The following is a 23029-nucleotide window of genomic DNA, read 5'->3' on the forward strand; positions in this document are numbered from 1 at the left end:
TTGTGAGATTTTCAACTCTTGGGATCAGAATATGAAATCATTGAAAATAATGGAAAAAGTAAAGAAAAAACTTCTAAAGTTAGTTTAAAAAAAAACAGAGGTGAAATTCATTGTATGCTTTCCATGTTTGAATGTAAAGTGATTCTCTGCAAACATTACATTGCAGTGTTGTCATGTAACCATATAAAATTACTTCTTAAAAAGTATATCATATGAAGATGGAGGAAAAATGGGCGGAGATTCCATAGTAGAGTGAAAGTCAGTTATGATATGAGGAGTTCGATGATTGAACATCAACAATATAAAGAATTGTGTGTTACTTTTTATTATGTTGCTGATATAACTTCAACAAATGTAGAAAGTTATAAAATTGTTTTGGCTAGGATCTTATTCATGTCGTATCAGTTTCGTATCGTGTCAAATTTAGGCAAATTCAAAGACGACCCATTTAATAATTATCTTAAAATATTGAAACTAAACCTGATATGGAAAATAAATGAGTTACCCAAACTCGTTTAAGACCTATATACTGAACAATAATTACATCAAATATTACACACTCAATTGACACAAATTACATCATATATATATATATAAAGATATGCATGTATCACGAGTGCACAAGAGAGATTCTCTAAGGATAAGTATGTACTGTGTGATGTAATGTAAAGTGTAATGAGTCATAAAGTAGATTCCTTTGGGATAAGGATGCAATGATGTAAATAGTAAAAGGAGATTCCTTTGGTGCCTATAAAAGGGACTCTCTGATATTGTGTTGGATCATCGAGTCTTAGAGTCTTTGTAATATAAAGTTGTAAGAATACTTGGGTGAGATCTTGTATTCTCTCTTCTAGCAATAAAATCATCCTTTGTGTTTTCTTTATTTGTATTTTGGTATCAAAGCCATATTTCCCAAAAGAAAACCCTTGGGTATGCAACAATATTATACTCTGTGGTTGCTGAAGTAATTCGGATCCTCCACATCAGGAAGTTGTTGGGTATTGACCTGGTTGCCAAAATTCTCCAGAAACTAAAGCCTCTCAGAGAGAATTCCCTTAGGTGTGGCGCCCGTTTGAAAAGGACAGGGGAGCCGTGTGTTTAGGGCGTATCACCTTAAAGAAAATTCTTTGAAACACTTTAGCTATGGAAAATCCAAACAATCCCAGATCAGAATCCCAACCAATTTATGATCCTTCCTCCTCAGCCATCAGAGTCCCCATAGATAGCTCACCCTCAATAACCTTCCATTACGAAACACAAGAAGATGACAACAAAGAGAGAGCAGTTCAGTCCTTTAAGCTGGACCCGCTGGACCCATACATATACGACCATGTAAATACCACCTTAAACTCCCTGAGAGTCATAATCCCAAACATTGCTTTCGACTACTCTGGAGAAGACATGATACTATTCTAAGTCTCATTGCCCCATTTTCATTTTTTCTAGAAGGATTTTTTTACACCATCCATAATCCTATGGATGGTAAACCCCATCTCTTCCAAGTTCTTTGGGTCGAAAATCAATCCATTTTTTGAAAGGGTAATAATAAAAAAAAGATACGCAGAAACCCCATTCATAAATTTGAGGCCTAAATAAAGGAACTACTTGAGTACTGTGCAAAGGTGCCAAACAAGTTTTGGGCACGAGAACAATACTTTGTGTCTTTAACAAACATAGATGGACCATGCCACATTAGACAGCCTCGCATACGGGAATGCCTCATGATGAAGAATTGTGCAAAACAAAGATAGATGCCTTAATAGACCTTAAGCTGATCAGACCCTCTAAGTCTCATTAGGCCAGCCCTGTATTTATGTCAACAAACATTCAGAACAGATACGTGGAAAAAAGAGATTGGTGATAAACTACAGAAAACTAAGTAATTGCTTGCAAGACATAAGGTACCTCATTCCTCGCCGGACACACCTTTTGAAGCGAATGGCAAGAGCAAAAGTATTCTCAAAGTTTGACATGAAGTCTGACTTTTGGCAAATTGGAATAAAGGAAAAAGACAGACATAAGACAACTTTAATAGTACCCACGGACATTATGAGTGGAACATAATGCCTTTTGGATTAAAGAATGCACCGTTAGAATTTCAAAATACAATTGATGAGGTATACAAATCTATTTCAAGATTCTGCGTTATCTATATCGATAATGCTCTTTTATTCAGTAATAATGATGAAAAGCATGCTGAACATATATATAAATTTAAAGAATTAACATACAGGCATAGGTTAGCCCTGTCAGAATCTAAGATGAAGATAGGCCTCGAAGCAGTAGATTTTTTGGGACTGCATATCAAACAGGAATACATCATTCATCAACCACACATTGTTGAGAAAATATCTCAGTTCCTTGACCAACTGTCTAATAGAAAGCAGATCCCGTAGTTTCTCGGAATAATTAATTATGCAGCAGATCACATTCAGAATCTTTCAGTAATGACGAATCAGATATCCAAGCATCTGAAAAGGGTGCCCCACAATGGTCTGAAGAAGTGACGAAAGCAGTAAATGAGCTAAAGCAAAAGTGCCAGTCACTTCCGTCATTAATGATACCTGAAAATGGACAACTCATCTTGTAAACCGACGCAAGTGAAAATTATTGGGGAGCACTGTTAATAGAAGAATCTGAGGGAAACATGAGAGTTTGTGGTCTGGGCAATTCAATGACGCTCAAAGCCATTATCCATCCTCCAAGAAAGAAGTACTAGTAGTAGTAAAAGGAATAAAAAAATTCCAGCTCTTTCTTTTTCTTACTTATTTTATAGTCTAAACAGATTACGAGTACCTACAGGGACTTCTAAGGAGAAAAGAAGGCGAAATCCCAGATCCACAAATTGCTAGGTGGTCAGAATCCCTTTCAAGATTCAAGTTCGAAGTCAGACACATCAAGAGAGAATCAAACATTGTTGCTGCCTTCCTCTCTAGACCTATCACAATGATGAAAAGGAGCTCGCCTAAACCTTGGCAAGAAGGAATATCCAGATGACATAAAGAAAAGACTTATTTTTTGAAAGATCTGTCAATGTTTATTTTATGGCTTCCTATTGAAATAAGCAAAATAATTTTCAAAAAGGCCATAGATCATACGAGAGACTCATATGACCAAGCCCTAACATGGAGAGTCTGGCAGCTCTTGAGCAAACAAGAATTAGGCCTGCTCAGAACCGGCTATGCCAAAGACCGTTTGAGCCGTTCCCAGAAGTGGACCAGATGCATGAGACTATCTTCAAGGTAGGATGCACATTCCACTACGTGATAGACGAGAACACCAACTGGGGACATTATGTTATCTGTGACATAACCTCTCAAGCCTACTATGTGTTTTTGGTACTAGCTAAACATATACCCAGTCGCCCTACTGTTCAAGCCAAACATCATCCATACCAGCAGAAGATACGGAAATAAGAGATGGTTTAATAGGATGTTTGCCCTAATCTTTGAAAACATCCTAACCCTAAAACTTATCAATGGATACCATTTCGCGCATAGTACAATCGTAATTGTCAAACTAACAAACATCTGAGGAAGATACGAATCGCCTATGGTCCATGTGGTAGAACATGACCACTCCCATGAAGATATAGACTCCATGTGGACATGATGCTTGACTGTAAGGAGAGCACTGGCAGAGGTATATGGAACAATCCCCATGTACATAACTCACAGCCTTATTTCACCACAAGTTTAAAGTACACCAGATCTCTACTTCAAAGAATAGATCATAAACTTAAGACTCCATAATAATGAAAATGGAGAAGCATAAATGCATGACAGGTATAATGACTACCTTATACACTATGAAATGTTAGAAGGAGTCAACCCGTAGGAACCACCAGATATGGATAGATGGAGAAGGGAATTAGAAGAAATAGCAGACTGGCTAAACAATGACCAATGGCCACAACCAGAGCCTGGCTCGCAGCCAGATGCTGATGAAGAAATGAATTGGCAAGATCTGGCAGACAAAATGGAGATCTTGGCCCACAGGTCAGGAAGGAGCACGCCAACGAGTGGTAACTCTGGACTATAGCGGAAGCAAAATTGACCTCGCAGTGGAAGTAATATTGATAATAATATATAGATATTTGTAATAAAGATATGCATGTATCACGAGTGCACATGAGAGATTCCCTAAGGATAAGTATGTACTGTGTGATGTAATGTAATGTAAAGTGTGATGAGTCATAAAGTAAATTCTTTTAGGATAAGGATGCAATGATGTAAATAGTAAAAGGAGATTCCTTGGTGCTTATAAAAGGGACTCTCTAATAGTGTGTTGGATCATTGAGCATTAAAGTCTTTGTAATATAGAGTTGTAAGGATACTTAGGTGAAATCTTGCATTCTCTCTTCTAGCAATAAAACCATCCTTTGTGTTTTCTTTATATATATTATAAAATACACATATCTACTAAAATATTACACATTTAAACCATTAGAGTAATGAATCTCTATAGAATTTTACAAAATAGATATCTTCTTGTCCAAAACTCTAATCTCTATTGCAAACTATTGATTCCAGGTTTCAAGCTTAAGTGAACTCCAAAATTAATCAAGAACTCAACCATCTACATTAAAAGCTAATTCAGATGTAACAATTGATATTGGAATAGTTAAAACATCAGGAGCTATAGAAGTGAGTTCAAGATAGCGAATTTGATTGTGTTTTCAAAAGCTTAAAATATCTAAGTGATTACTTTTATCAGCTCGTGATTCACTCAAATAAAGCTAGTTGAGTCTTTTGGCTACAACTAGATTCCATGCTCTCAAAATTATCAAATTCCTATATTACAAGGGGAAAAAAAAGAATAATTCAACAAACATGAAATGTAACTAAAATTCGTTAAACATTGAATGTAACTAAAATTCATCAAATATAAAATGTAACTATGAAGTAAATAAGAATAACTTGCAGCTAAAAATATATATATAAATCAAACTAATCTCAAGACATAAATCTAATTTTCCTTTGCCTTTTTTATCATCATTCTCATTTGAGTGAGAAATAAAGCCTTGCATGGAAGATGATGTACTGGTAGATTGAGTCGAAATGAGAATATATTCATTGAACAATGAAAACAACCTCTCTCTATTATTTTTTAACTCATTTGAATGATCACTATAAACCTTTCTGCATGCCCACTTAAAAATTGTAACTTGTAACGAGGATTTAAGATAATAGCTATTGTCAATATTGTACAAAAGTCAGACCAATACTTCAAGAATTTTTCAAGCATCATCTTCCTTATTTTCTAAGTACTTCCTCAAAGTTACATACTCTGCAAATACTTTGAAGTGGGATACTTTGACTTAGAAAATATGTAAGTAACTTCATAAAAAATACCAAAAAATTACTAGTTCTCTATAATTTGTTCACTCATCTTCTGAAGGGCAGTACTTATATTTAGAATCACTTAAAGCTAAGTGAGAAAAAAACACTTTTGTAATAAAGTGCATAATCAAGCGTAATATAAGTGGAATTTCATCCGTAGGAACATCTTGTCTCAAGCCTTTTTTTTTTTTATCCAAGGATATTTGATTAACACACTCCAAAAAATTTTGTTTTCTACTTTAAGATGCTTTCACATATTTCATACTTTCACGAATTTTATAAAGTTCTACCTTTATTGCTTTTAATCTATCTTGAACAATTAAATTGATAATATGAACACAACAACACATATGTAAATAATCACCATTAGACAGTGTTGTTTTCCTAATTTTCAACTGAAATTTCAACATAATAACACATGCCTTATTAGCTAAAGCATTATCCAATGTTATAGAAAAAAAATGGTTTTCTTAATGCCCCATTCTATCTATAAAGATAATAACTTTTCAGACAAACATAGTCCAATATGCGGAGATATCATCAAGGTGAGTTTAGCAATCATTTTTGTGAAACCCAAGTTTTATCACTAAAATGTGCAGTAAGACTTATATATCCATCAGTCGTGTAGGCAGCCCATAAATCAGAGGTAAAACAAATTTTACCGATAACATTCTCTAACATAGCTTTAATCCTAAGTCTTACCCTATTATAAACTTTTAGGATATCTGCTTTTGCTGTATTTTTAAAAATATTTTGTAGTTTAGAATTTAGAAATTCAAAACAAGTTTTAATTGCATCAAATTTAAGAAATCGACAATGTAAGCCGTGCTTCACAATTGCTGTAGACAATAGCTCATGGAAGACATCTTGATCAAATTCTAGAGAACATGACCCTATAGAACTTGAATGGTCTAAAATCATTTGAAGGGAGTCACGTGGTTTTTTTAACTTAGGACATTTTTTAATATGCTTAATCATGTTATTAATTCTATAAGTGCTTTCATTAATGTAAACTTTTCCATAAATACACGTAAACCTTTCCTTTCCATCTTGATTTGCATCTAATGGCAATTTAGTGAACATACCCTATACTTTAGATGTTCTTCTCCTTTTGCGTTGTTTCTTTGGAACATCAATGTTACTATCTTGCTCTACTTCCCCCAAATTCACTTGATGTTTATGTAAAAAGGCTTCAGTATTAGTTGAATTATCATTATTTGGATTTATTTCCCATGTTATTACTGTACCAAAAAAAACTAATATCAATAATCATTGTAACATTAAGTTACTAACAAAGGAATACAATAACCAATAAGTAACAAAAAATTTTTTAAAAAGAATTACTATCAAAGCAAAAGTTGTAATCACACATGAAGAAGGCAATAGAAAATAAAATGCATTACAGACTATATACAATATTTAAATAATTGAGAAATTGCCTTTCAAACTAACCTAACCATGAATGCTAGAGCTCAAGAACAGCCAATTAGAGTCTTGCAACCTGTAAGAATTGAAATTTGAGACTCAATTGAGTGTTTGCTAATGAAAAAGAAAGTGGGTATGGCATGTGGATAAAAGAAAGGAAATGGGTATATCTATAAATGGATTGTAGCATTTTTTTTTTTTTTTGCAATTTGGGTTCTTATTCTAAATTCTTAATTGGTGGCAATTTAGGTTCTTTGGGCAGTAATTATTTTTTTAATTAGCAGCAATTAAGAAAATTTTATCTATTGGTCCATTAAGTTAAGTTGAAGTTTTCTTATTTTATTTGTTTTAATTACGAAGGTATTCTGATAATTTTTTTTTAAATGTCAAAAATTTAATATTTTAGTGATGTCATGTTAAAGGGTTTAGGTTGATAAGACGCGATTACTTCTTTAATAATTGTGTCATTGGTCGAATAAATGGGTCAAAAATTGAACTCTAAACAGACATGGAAAAAAATAAAGTTGACCCAGACCCGACCCATTTACTAATCATGTCAAATTTTACGACCTAAATCCATTTATTCGTATCGTGTTCATGTTAGGTATTTGGATCATCTTAAATTTTGTCAGTTTTATAAGAAAGTAATGAATGATCTATATCTAAATATTCATTGTGATTGTGACGATATAATTGTTATTGGTGGGGCAGAAAGTTGTATTGAAATCATACACGATAAAAAAAGAAACTCGTCATAAAGGTCATTGACCTTGTTAAAAGAAGCAATTTAAGTTTGAAAAGCCAAAAGAATAGTTGAACAATGTTTCATCAAGTACAACTGTAGAGGTGATTCTTTTATATCGAAGTAATTTAAATTAATTTAATAAATATTTTAAATGTGTTTTGCTTTTGAATGACTCATAAGTACACAATTCATTATCTTCTCATATGGTTATTACAATCCCAATACAAGAGAGCAATATGGCTATAGTAAGTTCTTTTTATTGGACTACTATCATGTAAGTTTTTCATTCAAGTTAAACACAAGTTATAATTATCATGGAACTTACAAATCATGTTTTGTTTAGTTACCTGCATGCTCACACTATGTACTTGAGATTAATATCATATGTCATTTTCATATAATTTTTACAATTAAAGGTGGGCAAATAACCCAACCTGATTCGATCTAAAAAATTTAGATTCAGATCGGATGTGGACGAATACTCCACATTTCAACCTGAATATATGCACACACATTCAACGACAAGCCTAGCCTATAATCATTGTGCATACATATAGAGATCTAGCAGTCATCGTGCACACACAGATCCAACCGCTCGACTGATGCAACATTCTACTGAAGTGCAAAACCAAGCCACCATGACATGTTGATGAGGCCCGGTGCAGTTTGCTCCACTGTAGCCACTGCTTCAATTTGCTCCACTGTAGCCACTGCTTCAATTTGCTTGACTTTGACCATGCCACCTTGAAGTCGACCGAACGCCATCTTCTTAGATTTAAGCCCAGTTGGCAGCCACACCAAGTTCCAACAGTGAAATTTGTATCTAATCCAAACTATGTTTGAATTAGATTACAAATTCATATAAGTGTGAATTATTTTTTTTTTCCGACTTGATGAATCTGAAACTCGATCAAGTTGGTTCGAACCTAAATTTGCCCACCCTACTAGCCAAATAAGTAGGGATCAATTTTCTATTTATTTACTTATACTTGCTGTTAGTGTTTTTTTTCTTTTCATCCAAATATAATTTGAGTTTTTTTTTCTTTTGTTGTAAAATAGCTAGCACAACAACCACTCTGACAACATGCCTCTTTTTTCCCTTGCTAAGTCTTAAATAAACTTATGAAGGAATTTATCATGTAAATTTCTAATAATTAGCATAACAAGATAATGAGGATGCCAATCAGAGGGAGATTACAACTAATGAACTAAGCACATGATAGAAGCCCATTGAAGCCAGCTAAATGAAAAACAAAATTAACTTATGTTTTGATGTATTATTTTGTTTTTGTTATCATTTGAATTCAAATTAATAATTCAGTTGTGGAATGTAATTCATTCACATCTATAAATGCAATTTATATTTATGCTGGCATATCATAATGAAGTCATTGTTTAGTCATTTGTATCTTTTGGGTTTATGGCTAAATGATATTAAATTGTAATCAAGATATTGTTGTTATTTTCAGTAATAATAATAGTCTAAACTACATTTATAATGCGCTGTTATTTTGTAATGGTTATAGTAGTCTAATGTATAAGTGTATTTTTACTGCTATTTTTCAGTAGTTATAATAGCTTAAATCATATAGGTTTTTAAACAATTAAACTCCCTTGAATGGTGGTAAACAACCTAACATGTTCAATAAGATTGCTAAATATATTTACGTGCTGCTACATTCTTTCAGCATTAAAACCACACTTTCAATCTAATTTCAAAATCAATAAAATAAAAAAAAATCAGTTACTTATATTTCAAATAGTATTATATATATCTACAAATCTTTTCTTAGTACATAAGTACAAATTCAAACAACTTAAAAATAACACTTGAATAGAAAACATAGTACAACAATTGTTAGCCTAAAGGGCTACACATAATGTAATTTTGATGATAACAAACATATGTCTTAAGTAAAAATAATAAATATTGTATTTCACATTTACACTAGTTTTTGAAGGATAATATTTATGTAAGTGAATCAAGTGAAATCAAGATTGAAGACACTAAACGGACAACGGCGAAATCAAGAATAAATTTTAGAGCTCAACGGATAAATTATTGCGACAAATTCTTGTAAAGCCGGTATGATTTAATTGATGCATGATTTAACATTTGAGAAGCTCAAGAGATTAATTTAATTAAATACTTTTCATAAACTAAAATGTTTTATTTTTATAAAGTAAAGTATTTTGTGGATTTGAGTAAATTGGACTTAAATACTAAGTATTAAATTTTGGAGTTGGATGTTTTTACAAACATTTGAAATGTTTTGGGCCATACTATAATTTATGAATATTTTGGACTTAAGTGAAAGGTTTTGAGAACTTTGAAAAATATGGGTATTATGTTGAAAAAGGACCTTTGTGCGAAACAATAAAATCTTTGAGGCCATATCATAATTTCAAAAAGTTTGGAAAAGACAACTATTCTTAGGAAGTTCTGAAATTGGACCTATTTGTAAAGTTTTCTGATGTTTTGGGCCAAAGTGTAATTTAAGTGAACAGTATTACTGTAGCAAAATTCAAAAATAACGATAATATCACTGTTCCTGAGCGGCGAGCCGGATAAACAAGTGGCTAGCCGCTTGGGCGCTGGAATTTGCCTATAACGGCTAGTTTTCGGGCTTTTACTATAAAAACTCAACTCAAACTTCATTTTAAGTATCAATACAAGGAAAAACAAGATCATATAACATATATTGAGCTTCCATTTCGTAAATCATCATTTGTTGAATCATCATTGAGCTATAATTTGTTATTCGCTCTTAAATAGAGTTTTATTGTTGTGAATTTCATTTCTCACCAAATTGTGAGTGTACAAGTGTGGGAAATACTTGAGGTGAAGAGATTGAAGATATAATCTCTTGTTGTAAACGTTCATTGACACCTTGGAAGTCAATTGTAAACATTGGAAGCCTTGGGAGGCTTGGATAGTGAAATCCTCAAGCCAGGTGAGCTTGGAGGCGTGGACGTAGGCGGGGATAGCCGAACCACGTAAAAATCCTTGTGTTCGTTTTTCTCTTCCCTTACTTTTTTAATATTGTGCTTGATTGAATTTATTGATTTGATTTGATTAAGGCAATAGATTAATTGTTGTGCAAATTGTATTGTATTAAAATCTCAATTCACCCCCTCTCTTGGGTTGCATAACTTGTATTTCAACAATCACAAGTACTTTAATAAAATCATATCCTAGGGTATGTCGCATTCGTAGTTCGTCTTCAAACAATCACCTTTTTATTTTTACATTCTTGCATTTGTTCAAGTTCTTTAGGAGACAATTGAAATGTAATGGACAAACATTTGACCTCCAATCTTAACTTCCTAATCTCTTCTCCTAAGAAGTCAATTTTCTCTTTACTAAGTTTAAAGTCTTTTGCCTATTGAAAGTTCTTACATCCATTACAAAGCCACAATTTGTTATTTGGATTCTTTGTCGTACATGACGTTAGTATCTCCATCCAATTACTACATCTATTATATATTTGTAATGAGTTTCAAATTTCACTTGTACCAGAAGACACTATGATTAATTGACTACCAAGACTGCCAAACATAAAATTCTCACCAATTAAGTAATCATACACATTTCTATGAAAAACTAAAACTCAATACAAATGTAAAATTAGTACCTTGTTCTAATATCAGTTACCATTTGATCAACACAAAATTTATATATAGAAAGAAATCCGTAATAAAATTTCATAAACAGCTTAAATCACAATATTTGTTGTGATTTATTTAATATCCTAAATAAATTTATATATAAAAACATGTCTATCTAAAAATTTTCACATATAGCTTACATCTTAATATTCGAAACATATTTATACGCACACAAAAAAGTAAGACCCATCATAAAAGTAAGCAAATAGCTTACAATTTGATTTGATATTCTAAACACACACACAAAATTCATTATAAAATTTCACAAACAATTTGAAATGCAATGATTAACTTAAGCAAAATAAGTTAGGGAAACAAACTTACATGTGCGGGTCAAGAAATCTTGGGTAACAACAACGGTGGCGATGGTTGATTTCAAGGTGTTGTTTTGTGAGTGGTTGTGGCTACTGCGTGATGGTTGTGGGTAGTGGCGATGGGGGTGGTTGTGCTATCATCTATTGTACGATTCTAGGAAAATATGGTTGTGACGAGTAGTGCTATTGTGGTTGGAGTTGTTAGCTGCAACTTTGTGGGTGGCTATTGCTATCATGTGATGGTTGTGGGTGGTGGTAGTGGCGGTGATTGTTGGTGGTGGTTGCTTCGATGGCTATAGTGTGATCGATTCAAGAGAGTGTGGGGTGGAGAATAGTGCTCTAATTGTGGTTGTCATTCACGATATAAAATATAATAAATGAGAAATCTTTTTCCCCCCTTAATTTGTTGAGTGCATTTTAAATTGTTAGGGTTTGACTTGGTTCAAATAACATTTTTAAAATCTTTATTGTGAATATATTTATTTAGGAAAATGTGAGTGCTATTTTCCTTAGACAAAATTACAAGTATTAAAAGGCAAATCTCATATCAAGATCATTAGCTTTTAGTAACATAATTTCGTCATTATAATTAAAATTAATGCTATAGATTATTTAATTGAAAAGAAATGAGCATTGTTTGCTCGAAGAAATCTATCAACTAAATTAGGAAGTTTATTCATATTGCAAATAATTGGAATTGAACCCCTTTCATGTTTGGAGAGGTGAGTAATTTCATAAGTTGGTTGTTTTTATATAATATCTATATTTTAGTTGATGTACGCAAGTGATCTCTTGTTCAATTTATTGTATAAGTACCACTAATTTGAATAATATAAAAAGATAAAAATAATAATAATCTACTACTATATTATCAATTATCACAAGTTATGAAGATGAATAATGATGCTAATTAGTAAGTTTTATTTGGGTAAGGATGAAAATAATTAAGTAGGTAGGATTATTTTTGGAGAATATCTTTTATTGATGTCATTTGGATTTTTTTATTTTAAGTAAAAAGAAAAAAATGACTTATTAACTTAACTACTCAATGATTGGAAGAGACTTATAATCACTTAACTGATTGAAATTTAGCCAATTAAGTGATTAAGTTAAAAAATAAAAGCTCTCAAGTTGCATTTAAAGCCTAATGTTTATTCAATAAAGAAAGTGATGAATATTATTATTTTTGTAACTTGTAAGTTGTATTTAAGAGTTTATTGATTTCTCAAATGACTAACATTTATTTTGGAGGTTTAAGTTTTCTCGAATTAACCTATTTCTTTGTATTTCCTTTTATTTTGTTCAATTTATTGATACAAACATTTGTCTGTGTAACAATCTTTCACTTGAAAAATAAATTTTTGTATCACGAATTTTGGATCACATATCTCAAGAAAATTGTAAATATATTATACAATATTACTTTAGTTAAATGTATATCTTATACTAATCTAATGATAAAAATTAATGTTGATCACTGTCACATCACTACACCATCACTAGTAATATTTCACTAAATTAAAAAAAGAAAAAGCGAGAAATAAGGTTTTAAAATTATAAAAATTAAAGAGTGTGTAACACATGATGAAGAGAGTACCTAGCAAAACCTCATGACATGTTTTGCACCTTCCATTAGATAAAGTATATTTTAAATTCATTATTTTGACACATATGATATGTATACATATGACGTAGTAATAGGGACTGAAAATTAAATTAGATTTTGTTCACCTCTGCATAAAATGAAATAAAATAAAATAAACTTTAATATGGTCATTAAATTCACTTTTTTTATTCATAAATTTAAATATCGTGCTGCAAATGATCTTTTATTAATTAAAAAAGATAATAGTTTACCAACTGTAGTTACTGTCCACGTGTATTTAATCTAATCCTAATAGAGGATACATCCCATACATTAAAGTGGAATAGAATTTATTTAATCTTATACACTCCACCACGGCACACCAAATGCATCCCCAATAATTTATGGGACACGTCAGCGGTCAACAAGATTAGGACATGAAAAGGAAAAGAAAATATCTTATGAACAAGATTTGCCGTCCAGACACAAAAAATCCATAGCCATTGGCAACGAAGGAGAAGTAAACTTTTTTTTTTTTTTTAAATTTTATATATGCTTATTTATTTATATTTTGAAAAAAGAAAAGAAAAGAAACATACCATGATTCAGGCTATATTCGTAGGACCCACAAAGATCTAAAATATCTGTACTCGGAGATCTACGGTGCACCAGAGAGTACTAGATTCTACAATCCCACGCAGGCAAAGCAGCAGCCACCCACATCCACACGCTGCGTTTTGCCCCCACGTACATACCTGACGCATCACTTGATTGATTTATTTATTTATTATAAAAAAAATCTCTAAAAAAATCACTTAAATAAATAATCCAAACACTGTCTTTTAATTGATGATTGATCGCTGAAGCCTGAAGACCTGAAGTCGTAGTGCTGCTACTGCTGGTAGAAAGTAGAAACCAGACCCGAAAAAGGGGAAAAAAAAGAAAAAATAAAAATAAAAATAAAAAATAAAAGCGCTTTCAAAAGCAACACTCACCCGTCTTTCTCTCTCTACAGCTTTCAGCTTCCCTCATAAAAATAATTTTTGTTTAAAAAAAAACCATAAAAGTCATTTTCTGCTCAGTAAGCAAGCAAGCAAGCTTCCAACTGGATACTGTGTCTATACGTTGGTTCAACTTCTTCAAGCTAGAGTTCTTAGCTTTTTCTTTTGCCTAGCTGAAATTTTGAGATCTGGTGGGGAATTAGGGTTTCAGTTCAAAATTTGGGGATTTGAGCTGATTATTGGAGCTAGGGTTTAGCTTCGAGTGAGTTGCAAAATGCGGTAATTTGTGGAGGGTTTTGGTGTAAGGGAAGATCTGAGGCTTTATGAGGCTGAAGAGGGTAGTGGCTTGTAGTGGCACTGGTTTTGGATGATTAGAATTTAATTTGTATACATATATTTTTGTGGGTATTTGGGGGGGCGGGCGGGTGGGTTTTGGTGAATGTCGTCAAATAGAGAAGGCGTGCGGTGATTAGAGGGTTAGCTTTTTTGGGTGGGAATTGTGGTGGGGCGTGGTGATTTTGGTTGGTTAAAAGACTTGGTTTTATTGGAGTTTGAAGAATGAGACTCGCTACGTCGGGGTTTAATCAGCAGACTCAGGAAGGTTAGAGCTTCGTTTCTCATTTGGTTTGGTTTGGTTTCTTTGTTGTTGTAAATTTCTCATGTTCTGAGTATTTGGTTAGATGTGCGTTTGCAAGGTATGGTTATGTTTAAAGGTGATTTAGCTCACATTTTATCTATGCACCTGACATTGCTTGTGATTTGAGGGACTGGTTTTATTGTTTATATAGTTTGAAGACTGTATCCTTACTTTTTTATTATCAGCTTCAACGCATGTGTGCATGTTAGGGTCTTGGTTGAAACAGACAAATTAAGCTTGGGGTGGTTGAATTTCTAAGCATTTTATGAACTCCATACATAGTAATCCTGTATTACTGGGCATACCTTATAAGCTTGATCAAATTGTTTTAAATTTTGTGCTTTTTTTTTCTTTGGTTATGATGCTAGATAACACAAAGTGTTGGGAAAATTTTGCAGGGGAGAAGAAATGTTTGAATTCTGAGCTTTGGCATGCATGTGCTGGTCCTCTTGTATCTTTGCCTCCTGTTGGAAGCCGTGTTGTCTACTTTCCCCAGGGTCATAGCGAACAGGTAATTATCGGTATATTACTATGTCTATATGATGGTAAATGATTGAAACATGAATCGTCCTAGGGCATAGAATTACCATGTGGAAAGTTTGATAATTGTAGTTTGAGGATATATTACTTTGATGCTGCCGGTCATCACTTACAGTTTCTAAAGAAATGTTTTATGCCTTAAATTGTATCGTCACGCTTACAGCATTGCTTTAGTCATTTTGCTATTTCCTGCTTCTACAAATGGTTTGCTTGTTTAAGAGAGGATTATTTTATTGTAGTTGTCTGCTTTCTTTCACCTGTAACCAGATGCTTTGAAGTGTAATTGTTATTATATGCTCATTACATTTTTCCCTATTGTTTAAAGAAATGCTTGTGGTACCGTATCCTCAAAAGTTGCTTGCTTCTTGAGCTTTTATATACTGTAGCCGAGTGGGGTATGCATTTGTTGCCTTATCAATTACAAGTACAGTTATAGAATGAAATAATGGAGTCCATAGATGGTTTCTTGTATGCTGAAACCTCTAATGTGCTAGTACCTCTTGGGATTGCCCCATCGCTCATGGACATATAATTTCCTTGTTCTGTTAGTGGCTTGATCGTTTTTGATTGTCTGTGCAGGTTGCTGCTTCAACAAACAAGGAAGTAGATGCTCATATTCCTAATTATCCTAACTTACCTCCGCAACTCATCTGTCAGCTTCACAATCTCACCATGCATGTAAGTGTTGGTCCTTTCCTTTCGTATTACATTTGCTTCACATCGTTTTCATGTGCTAGTTGTTAAAAGTTCTTAATCTTACATTTGCAGGCAGATGTGGAGACAGATGAAGTATATGCTCAGATGACCTTGCAACCACTGAGTCCGGTACTTCATTTGAATTATGAATTTTTTGGTATTTTAACGAACTCTCTGATGTGAAATTTTTATTGTAGCAAGAGCAAAAGGATGTATACCTACTTCCAGCAGAATTGGGTGCTCCCAACAAACAGCCAACCAACTACTTTTGTAAAACATTGACAGCAAGTGATACCAGCACTCATGGGGGATTCTCTGTTCCTCGCCGCGCAGCTGAAAAAGTGTTTCCACCCCTTGTCAGTGACATCTAACGATTCACCAGTTTCTTATTCTAGTGATGTTTTATGTGTTGTGAATATAATTTGTTTCATTCAATTTTTTATTTCTATTTCTGTTCCAGGACTACTCACAAACACCTCCAGCTCAAGAACTGATTGCGAGGGATCTTCATGATAATGAATGGAAATTCAGACATATATTTCGAGGTAAAATTTTTCCTGATAAATTGTTGTTCATCTGAACCTCTATCTAATTGAAGGCCAACTAGGTTTGAGTTTGTTCATCTGAATGTGAATGTTAGCTCGTTATAATGGAAATGAGAGGTATTAAAATAATTAAGTTAGAAGACAAGATATTTAGTGATTTTAGCTCACTGACGAGGACTGATTTTCCAAATCTCTATTGCAATGAACTCACATCACGCTTTAGCGACACTTTGTGATCAATCTCTAATGCAACGAATTCATGTTGCTATGAATTGAATGTGCTTTTCTTCTAGAGCAAGAATGCCTTTGTTTCTTGTGTCTGTTTTCTGCATCATGATTGAAAGGAAGGAATTGTGTTTTTATTTTCGAAATTGAGTCTAACATACCTATATATCTGTGTATATGACTGCTCCAAGATAAAAAGTGGTGAAAGGATTTACAAGTAACTACTGACTTAGTTGACAACAATGATGATTTTGTGAGAAGTGCAAAATCTTTTCCCAACTATTTTTAGAAGAAACTGACATTCAATTTCTTAAGGAAGACCTACAACATTAAACTAGTATCTGATTGCACGTGCAGGCCAGCCCAAGAGGCATCTTCTTACAACTGGATGGAGTGTTTTTGTTAGTGCCAAAAGACTTGTTGCCGGTGATTCTGTCCTGTTTATCTGGTTAGAATATTTCCTATACCACTTACAGATCTTTTTGTTTCCAATATTGTGCTGGAATATTTCCATATGGATGGTTAGTTGGCATGGGAATCAAAATGCTCGCTCCTGCTGATGGGAGCTCGAGACAACCTGATGAATTGATCCTAATTATTAAATCTTTATTGTGGATGACCAGCAAAAAGATTTTATAGAAGTTTAAATTAGAAGCTTTCTGGTTTATAACTTTAATCTTACACTTACTGTCATACCAAAAAATCTTTTTGTCTGCATACATGCCAAGTAGATTCATGCCTGCATTTGCACTTCATGTGTGATGCAGTGGATGGGGCAATGTTCTTCTGTTTGGTGCATGCTGACGTTGATCAGCAAAAATGATTACATAGTATGATTTCTCATAATTGTCTTTTCATTATATGTTCTCTTCTGTTAGGAATGAAAAAAATCAATTGCTCTTGGGTATCCGACGAGCGACTCGTCCACAGACTGTCATGCCCTCATCGGTTCTATCAAGTGATAGCATGCACATTGGTCTTCTCGCTGCAGCTGCCCATGCTGCTGCCACAAATAGCCGTTTCACTATATTTTATAATCCAAGGTGAAGTTTCTTAGCACAGAGACAGTTTGAACACATTCAGTGGCAATCCTAGTTATTCAAATTACCTTGATTGCAGGGCAAGTCCTTCAGAATTTGTCATTCCTTTGGCTAAGTATGTTAAAGCAGTCTACCATACTCGAGTTTCTGTGGGCATGCGATTTAGGATGCTTTTTGAGACAGAAGAGTCAAGTGTCCGGCGGTAGGTCACACTTTTTATAAGTTACTTATATTTTATGGTTGAAAGAAATAAATATAAAATGAAAAATTAGTTTTTCGAATCCTGGTATCTCCCTAAAGAAGCAAATAAACAGAATTAAAGTCATATTCTTATTGGCTTTTTACATATAGCAGATGTAACTGGTGTGAGTTTTTAATTTGTAATTAGAGTAAATCAGGACTGAAAATGTTTACATAGATGGGGAAAAAAGAATGCAAGGAATAAAAGTCATACCTTAAATTCCTTAGGATGAGGATCCATATGCATGACATGTTGGATTACAAGTGAATCAGACAAACCTAATGAGAGTTTGATAGTTATTGAATTTTCCCAACCATGCTTCTTTAGACTTGAAAGTATTACAGAAATTATTTGTGTTATGCTGCTAAACCTGCAAGGAGTTGGATGAGTGGTCATGGATAATTATCATAATTAGAAAAGAGATGAGATGGCTGACCCGAAATTAAGATTCAAGGGACTACATGCATTCAAGCAAAACTTAAAAATACCAGATTGAATCTTCCTCTGATGCTGGAGTTGTACAGTGTGACTTGCTCTTCCACTTCTTCTTTCATCCTACCCCTTTTTGTTATTATCTTTTTCCTCTTCTCAAGTATCTTTTAGTTTCATGTTCTGAAAAATAATTATCTTTTAGTTTGAAATTGTACAAGTACTTGCATGCTTATATGGTAGTTAAATGTGCTCTTGTTGTTTGAATTTATGTGTTATAGCTTATTGTTGTCTTTTCCTATTTCCATTCTTGTAAATTGTATATAATTTTGCCCACTGGTGTATGTTAATGTGCAGATACATGGGTACGATTACAGGCATTAGTGATCTGGACCCTGTTCGCTGGCCGAATTCACATTGGCGCTCTGTTAAGGTGTGTATGGATCATATATTTGTTTGAATATTCAACTTTCTCACTCTACTGTCATAGATGTTATTGAGTTATATCTTATATGCTAGATCTGCCACTCCATGTAATGCAAAATTTATTTTTCCACTTATGCAGGTTGGCTGGGATGAATCCACTGCAGGGGAGAGGCAGCCAAGAGTGTCGTTGTGGGAGATTGAACCTTTGACTACGTTCCCTATGTATTCATCCCCCTTCCCTCTGAGACTTAAGCGACCATGGCCATCTGGATTACCCTCCTTCCATGGTATGTTTAGATTTTTGCTTTTCATGCTGGTGACATGCATAATATCTCTATTACTTTAATTGGAAAATGAAATTCACATTCTGGCAACTCTTCTCCTAAACTTTGTTAATTTGTTTTACAAAGGTATGAAAGATGGTGATATGAGCATCAATTCTCCATTAATGTGGCTTCAAGGAGGTGTTGGAGATCAGGGAATCCAATCTCTGAACTTCCAGGGATACGGTGTTACTCCCTGGATGCAGCCGAGGCTGGATGCTTCTATTCCAGGTCTACAACCAGATGTATACCAGGCCATGGCAGCTGCTGCACTTCAGGAAATGAGAACAGTGGATTCTTCGAAACTAGCATCTCAATCTCTTCTCCAGTTTCAGCAATCTCAAAATGTATCCAATGGGACTGCTTCTATGATTCCAAGGCAGATGCTCCAGCAGTCCCAAGCTCAAAATGCCTTGTTACAGAGTTTCCAAGAAAATCATGCCTCTGCACAGGCTCAGCTTCTGCAACAGCAATTACAGCGTCAACACTCTTATAATGAGCAAAGGCAACAACAGCAGCAAGTTCAACAATCCCAGCAATTGCACCAGTTGTCAGTCCAGCCACAGATCTCAAATGTCATCTCTACTCTTCCACATCTTGCATCATCCAGCCAGTCCCAGCCTCCAACTCTTCAGACTGTTGCTTCGCAGTGCCAGCAGTCAAACTTTTCTGATTCTCTTGGGAACCCAATAGCCTCATCTGATGTTTCTAGTATGCACACTATCTTAGGATCATTATCTCAGGCTGGAGCATCCCACTTGCTTAACTCAAATGCATCCAACCCTATCATTTCTTCTTCTGCGATGCTAACCAAACAAGTGACTGTTGATAATCATGTTCCTTCCGCAGTTTCTCAGTGCATACTGCCCCAGGTGGAACAGTTAGGAGCACAACAGTCCAATGTCTCTGAACTTACTAGTTTACTGCCTCCATTTCCTGGGAGGGAGTACTCCTCTTACCATGGCTCAGGTGATCCACAAAACAATCTTTTATTTGGTGTTTCCATTGACTCATCTCTTATGGGTCAGAATGGGCTGCCAAACCTGAAAAATATTAGCAGTGAAAATGAGTCCTTATCTCTGCCATATGCTGCTTCTAATTTCACAAACAATGTGGGAACTGATTTTCCACTGAATTCCGACATGACAACCTCAAGTTGTGTGGATGAATCGGGTTTCTTGCAGTCTTCTGAAAATGTGGACCAAGTGAATCCACCAACCAGAACCTTTGTGAAGGTAAACAAATTGGCTTATCTTTTGCAAGCATACCAGAAGTTCTAGGATTTTTCTGTTTTTTAACAAATGGTGTGTCCAATGGCAAAAACATTTTCGCAGTTTTCAGAAAAACCTGAATGGATTATGCTCATGAACTTTGTTCTATTACTTCTGCTGCCTGCTGTTTCATAGAAATCTTGATTATGCCTGCCGTTACTAATTGAGTCCATGATTGGCAGCGTATTGGACTTATGATGTGTTTAATGTTAATAGGATCCCTTGCTTCTAGAATGCATATTGCTTGGAGGACGCCACCTCCAGCTTGTTAAATCCTTGTTGTTTAAGACCTGCTGAGTACCTAGCAATATGTTTTGATTTTTTCCTTTTTAGACAAGTTTTGTTCTGTCATGATTTGATGTATTACTGCTAAATGAATGATTGTTTTAACTTCTACTTGTCTTCTGCTGTGATTTTTGGGTGTGACTTATGTATTATGGCCTTTCATCTTGTAATTATTGATTCATATACTTTAAATTTGACAGGTTCATAAGTCAGGGTCCTTTGGGAGATCACTGGATATTTCCAAATTCAGCAGCTATGATGAGCTGCGTGGTGAGCTCGCTCGCATGTTTGGCCTCGAAGGCCAACTAGAGGACCCTCAGAGATCAGGCTGGCAGCTTGTATTTGTTGACCGGGAGAATGATGTTCTTCTCCTTGGTGATGACCCTTGGCAGTAAGTCAAAATTTTCTCCCAGTGTATTCTTTTATCTAGTTTCTTAATTGTGCAGCCTACTCGTACTGTTTCTTAATTGTTGCTTAAAAAATGGTTGCCCCTGATAAGCATGGGGTATAAGTGGATTATAGAATCTGCTGTGATAGTGGATCTGACCTTGGTCATTTCATTGTGCTACACAAACCTCAGTATGCATTTTAGTTAGTCTAATTGGCAAATAAATTTAACTCTGAATAGGTTATTTCATTTTCCCTCTTTTGTAACTGGCTAAAGAATGTTCTTATATGACGTCATGAGAGTAAAAAATGAATGGAATTTGTTATGTTCCATGTTTGATGGCGGCCCAAGATTTTGGAGATGCAACCAGCATAACTTAAATCAAGGTAGGATTTGTTAAGATATGTGAAAAGGATGCCACCTTTTCAAACTAATTGACACAAATGAGAATTAAAGATGAATTGCAATGAATGAAATTAGATGTCGCAGTATTGATAAGGGTGTGCTGAAATTGGCACAACAAAATATCAATGTTTCAATGTAAAGAGTTCATAGGAATTTTCATATTTGATATTTGGTGTTAAACTGATGAGAAAAACTGCTCAATGACTTAAAGAGGTTTATATCCATTTTAGGAACAAAGAATTTCTGCAATTCGTAAAAGTTAAATCTCATCTATTCCAACTCATTACAGTCACATGAAGGTAACATGCCACTTTTATGCGATGAAATAATAATAAACTCTGGTAAGTGGACTGATTGGCCTTTTTGTCAATTAGTTTATTTGTAACTAAAAGCTCTTGTGCTACTCATGCCACTTTTGAGGATTAGATGCTGATGTTGGTAGATTACATACTTCTATTTTCTTGAATCTGGATGCATGTTTTATTATGAGTGAAATTTTGTGTTTTCAGTTTGCTAGTTGCATAATCCACACTTTTGAGGTCTTGAAACTGTTGTGAACATAGGAATCTCCTATGTTTATGTATTATGGTATACTTGGAGGTTGAGTTTGCATATGACAAGATTTCAATTCTTCTTTGGTTTTACTGTGATCTATTATTATCTAGTTTGAATTACGAGTCCTCTTCCTTAATTATCCTCTCTCCAGGGAGTTTGTAAACAATGTGGGGTATATTAAGATACTATCTCCGCTGGAAGTGCAACAAATGGGCAAAGGTCTCAGTCCTGTGACATCTGGCCCAGGCCAAAGGCTCTCCTCCAACAACAATTTTGATGACTATGTAAGCAGGCAGGAACTGAGAAGTTCCAGCAATGGCGTTGCATCTATGGGGTCTATCAACTACTGAAGCCAAATTCTCTTCTGAAATTTGTAAATTCAAAATGAGAATTGGCTTATCCCACGTCTTTTTAACTGTTGTACCGGACTGTATCTTAAGCAAGGATTTTATTATTCTTATTTACCATGTTGTAATTGTTGAGATGTAGTTTTTTGTTAAGTTCCTTTTGGACCTTGGCATATCTCTGTATATTATTGTAGGAGACTTATCTGGGTACCATTATCCTACTTAGAACACATCCATGCGGATGATGACACTCACCAGTAGCACTTTGTATGCTATTTTGAATTGTAATGTAATTTATGAGATGATCTTAAAGAGTATTACGATGTTAAACTCGCTCCAACTTTTTAGGGATTAGTTATCAATTTTAAAGATAGTCTGGTTATCTATATATGAAGGTAGACTTACTGCTGATGTTGATGGTGGTTGCCTGAAGTTTGATGATTATTTTTCTCATTTATTATCTGAATAGAAATTGAGAAACTAAGATAGTCAATGATTTTTCTTTTGGCACTCTCAGATGGTCAAGCCGTCAAGGGCTCCCGATTAGGTGCACGTGCACGGGGCCACTCCTAAGCAGTCCATTGACTGATAAAAA

At 34.2% G+C, this 23029-nt stretch overlaps 1 protein-coding gene across 1 annotated transcript; it reads left to right on the forward strand.

The window, feature by feature from the left end:
- Positions 1–14519: 14519 nt before the first annotated feature.
- LOC18051575 (auxin response factor 6) lies at positions 14520–22820 on the forward strand. Its single transcript, XM_006446777.2, has 14 exons — positions 14520–14682; positions 15117–15229; positions 15838–15936; positions 16027–16083; positions 16152–16310; positions 16415–16499; positions 17082–17172; positions 17603–17767; positions 17844–17966; positions 18792–18867; positions 19000–19147; positions 19271–20418; positions 20940–21130; positions 22239–22820. The coding sequence occupies exons 1-14, from the start codon at positions 14640–14642 to the stop codon at positions 22435–22437; spliced, it is 2697 nt and encodes an 898-aa protein (XP_006446840.1). The 5' UTR covers positions 14520–14639; the 3' UTR covers positions 22438–22820.
- Positions 22821–23029: the final 209 nt, after the last annotated feature.

This window comes from Citrus clementina, unplaced genomic scaffold (genome assembly GCF_000493195.1).
Source record: "Citrus clementina cultivar Clemenules unplaced genomic scaffold, Citrus_clementina_v1.0 scaffold_2, whole genome shotgun sequence".
In the NCBI taxonomy this organism is placed as follows: domain Eukaryota; kingdom Viridiplantae; phylum Streptophyta; class Magnoliopsida; order Sapindales; family Rutaceae; genus Citrus; species Citrus x clementina.

Coding starts and splice junctions, on each gene's coding strand:
- LOC18051575 (XM_006446777.2), top strand. CDS start 14,640: ATGAGACTCGCTACGTCGGGGTTTAATCAGCAGACTCAGGAAG. Junction 15,230..15,837: donor CCCAGGGTCATAGCGAACAG/GTAATTATCGGT, acceptor TTGTCTGTGCAG/GTTGCTGCTTCAACAAACAA. Junction 18,868..18,999: donor CACATTGGCGCTCTGTTAAG/GTGTGTATGGAT, acceptor CCACTTATGCAG/GTTGGCTGGGATGAATCCAC.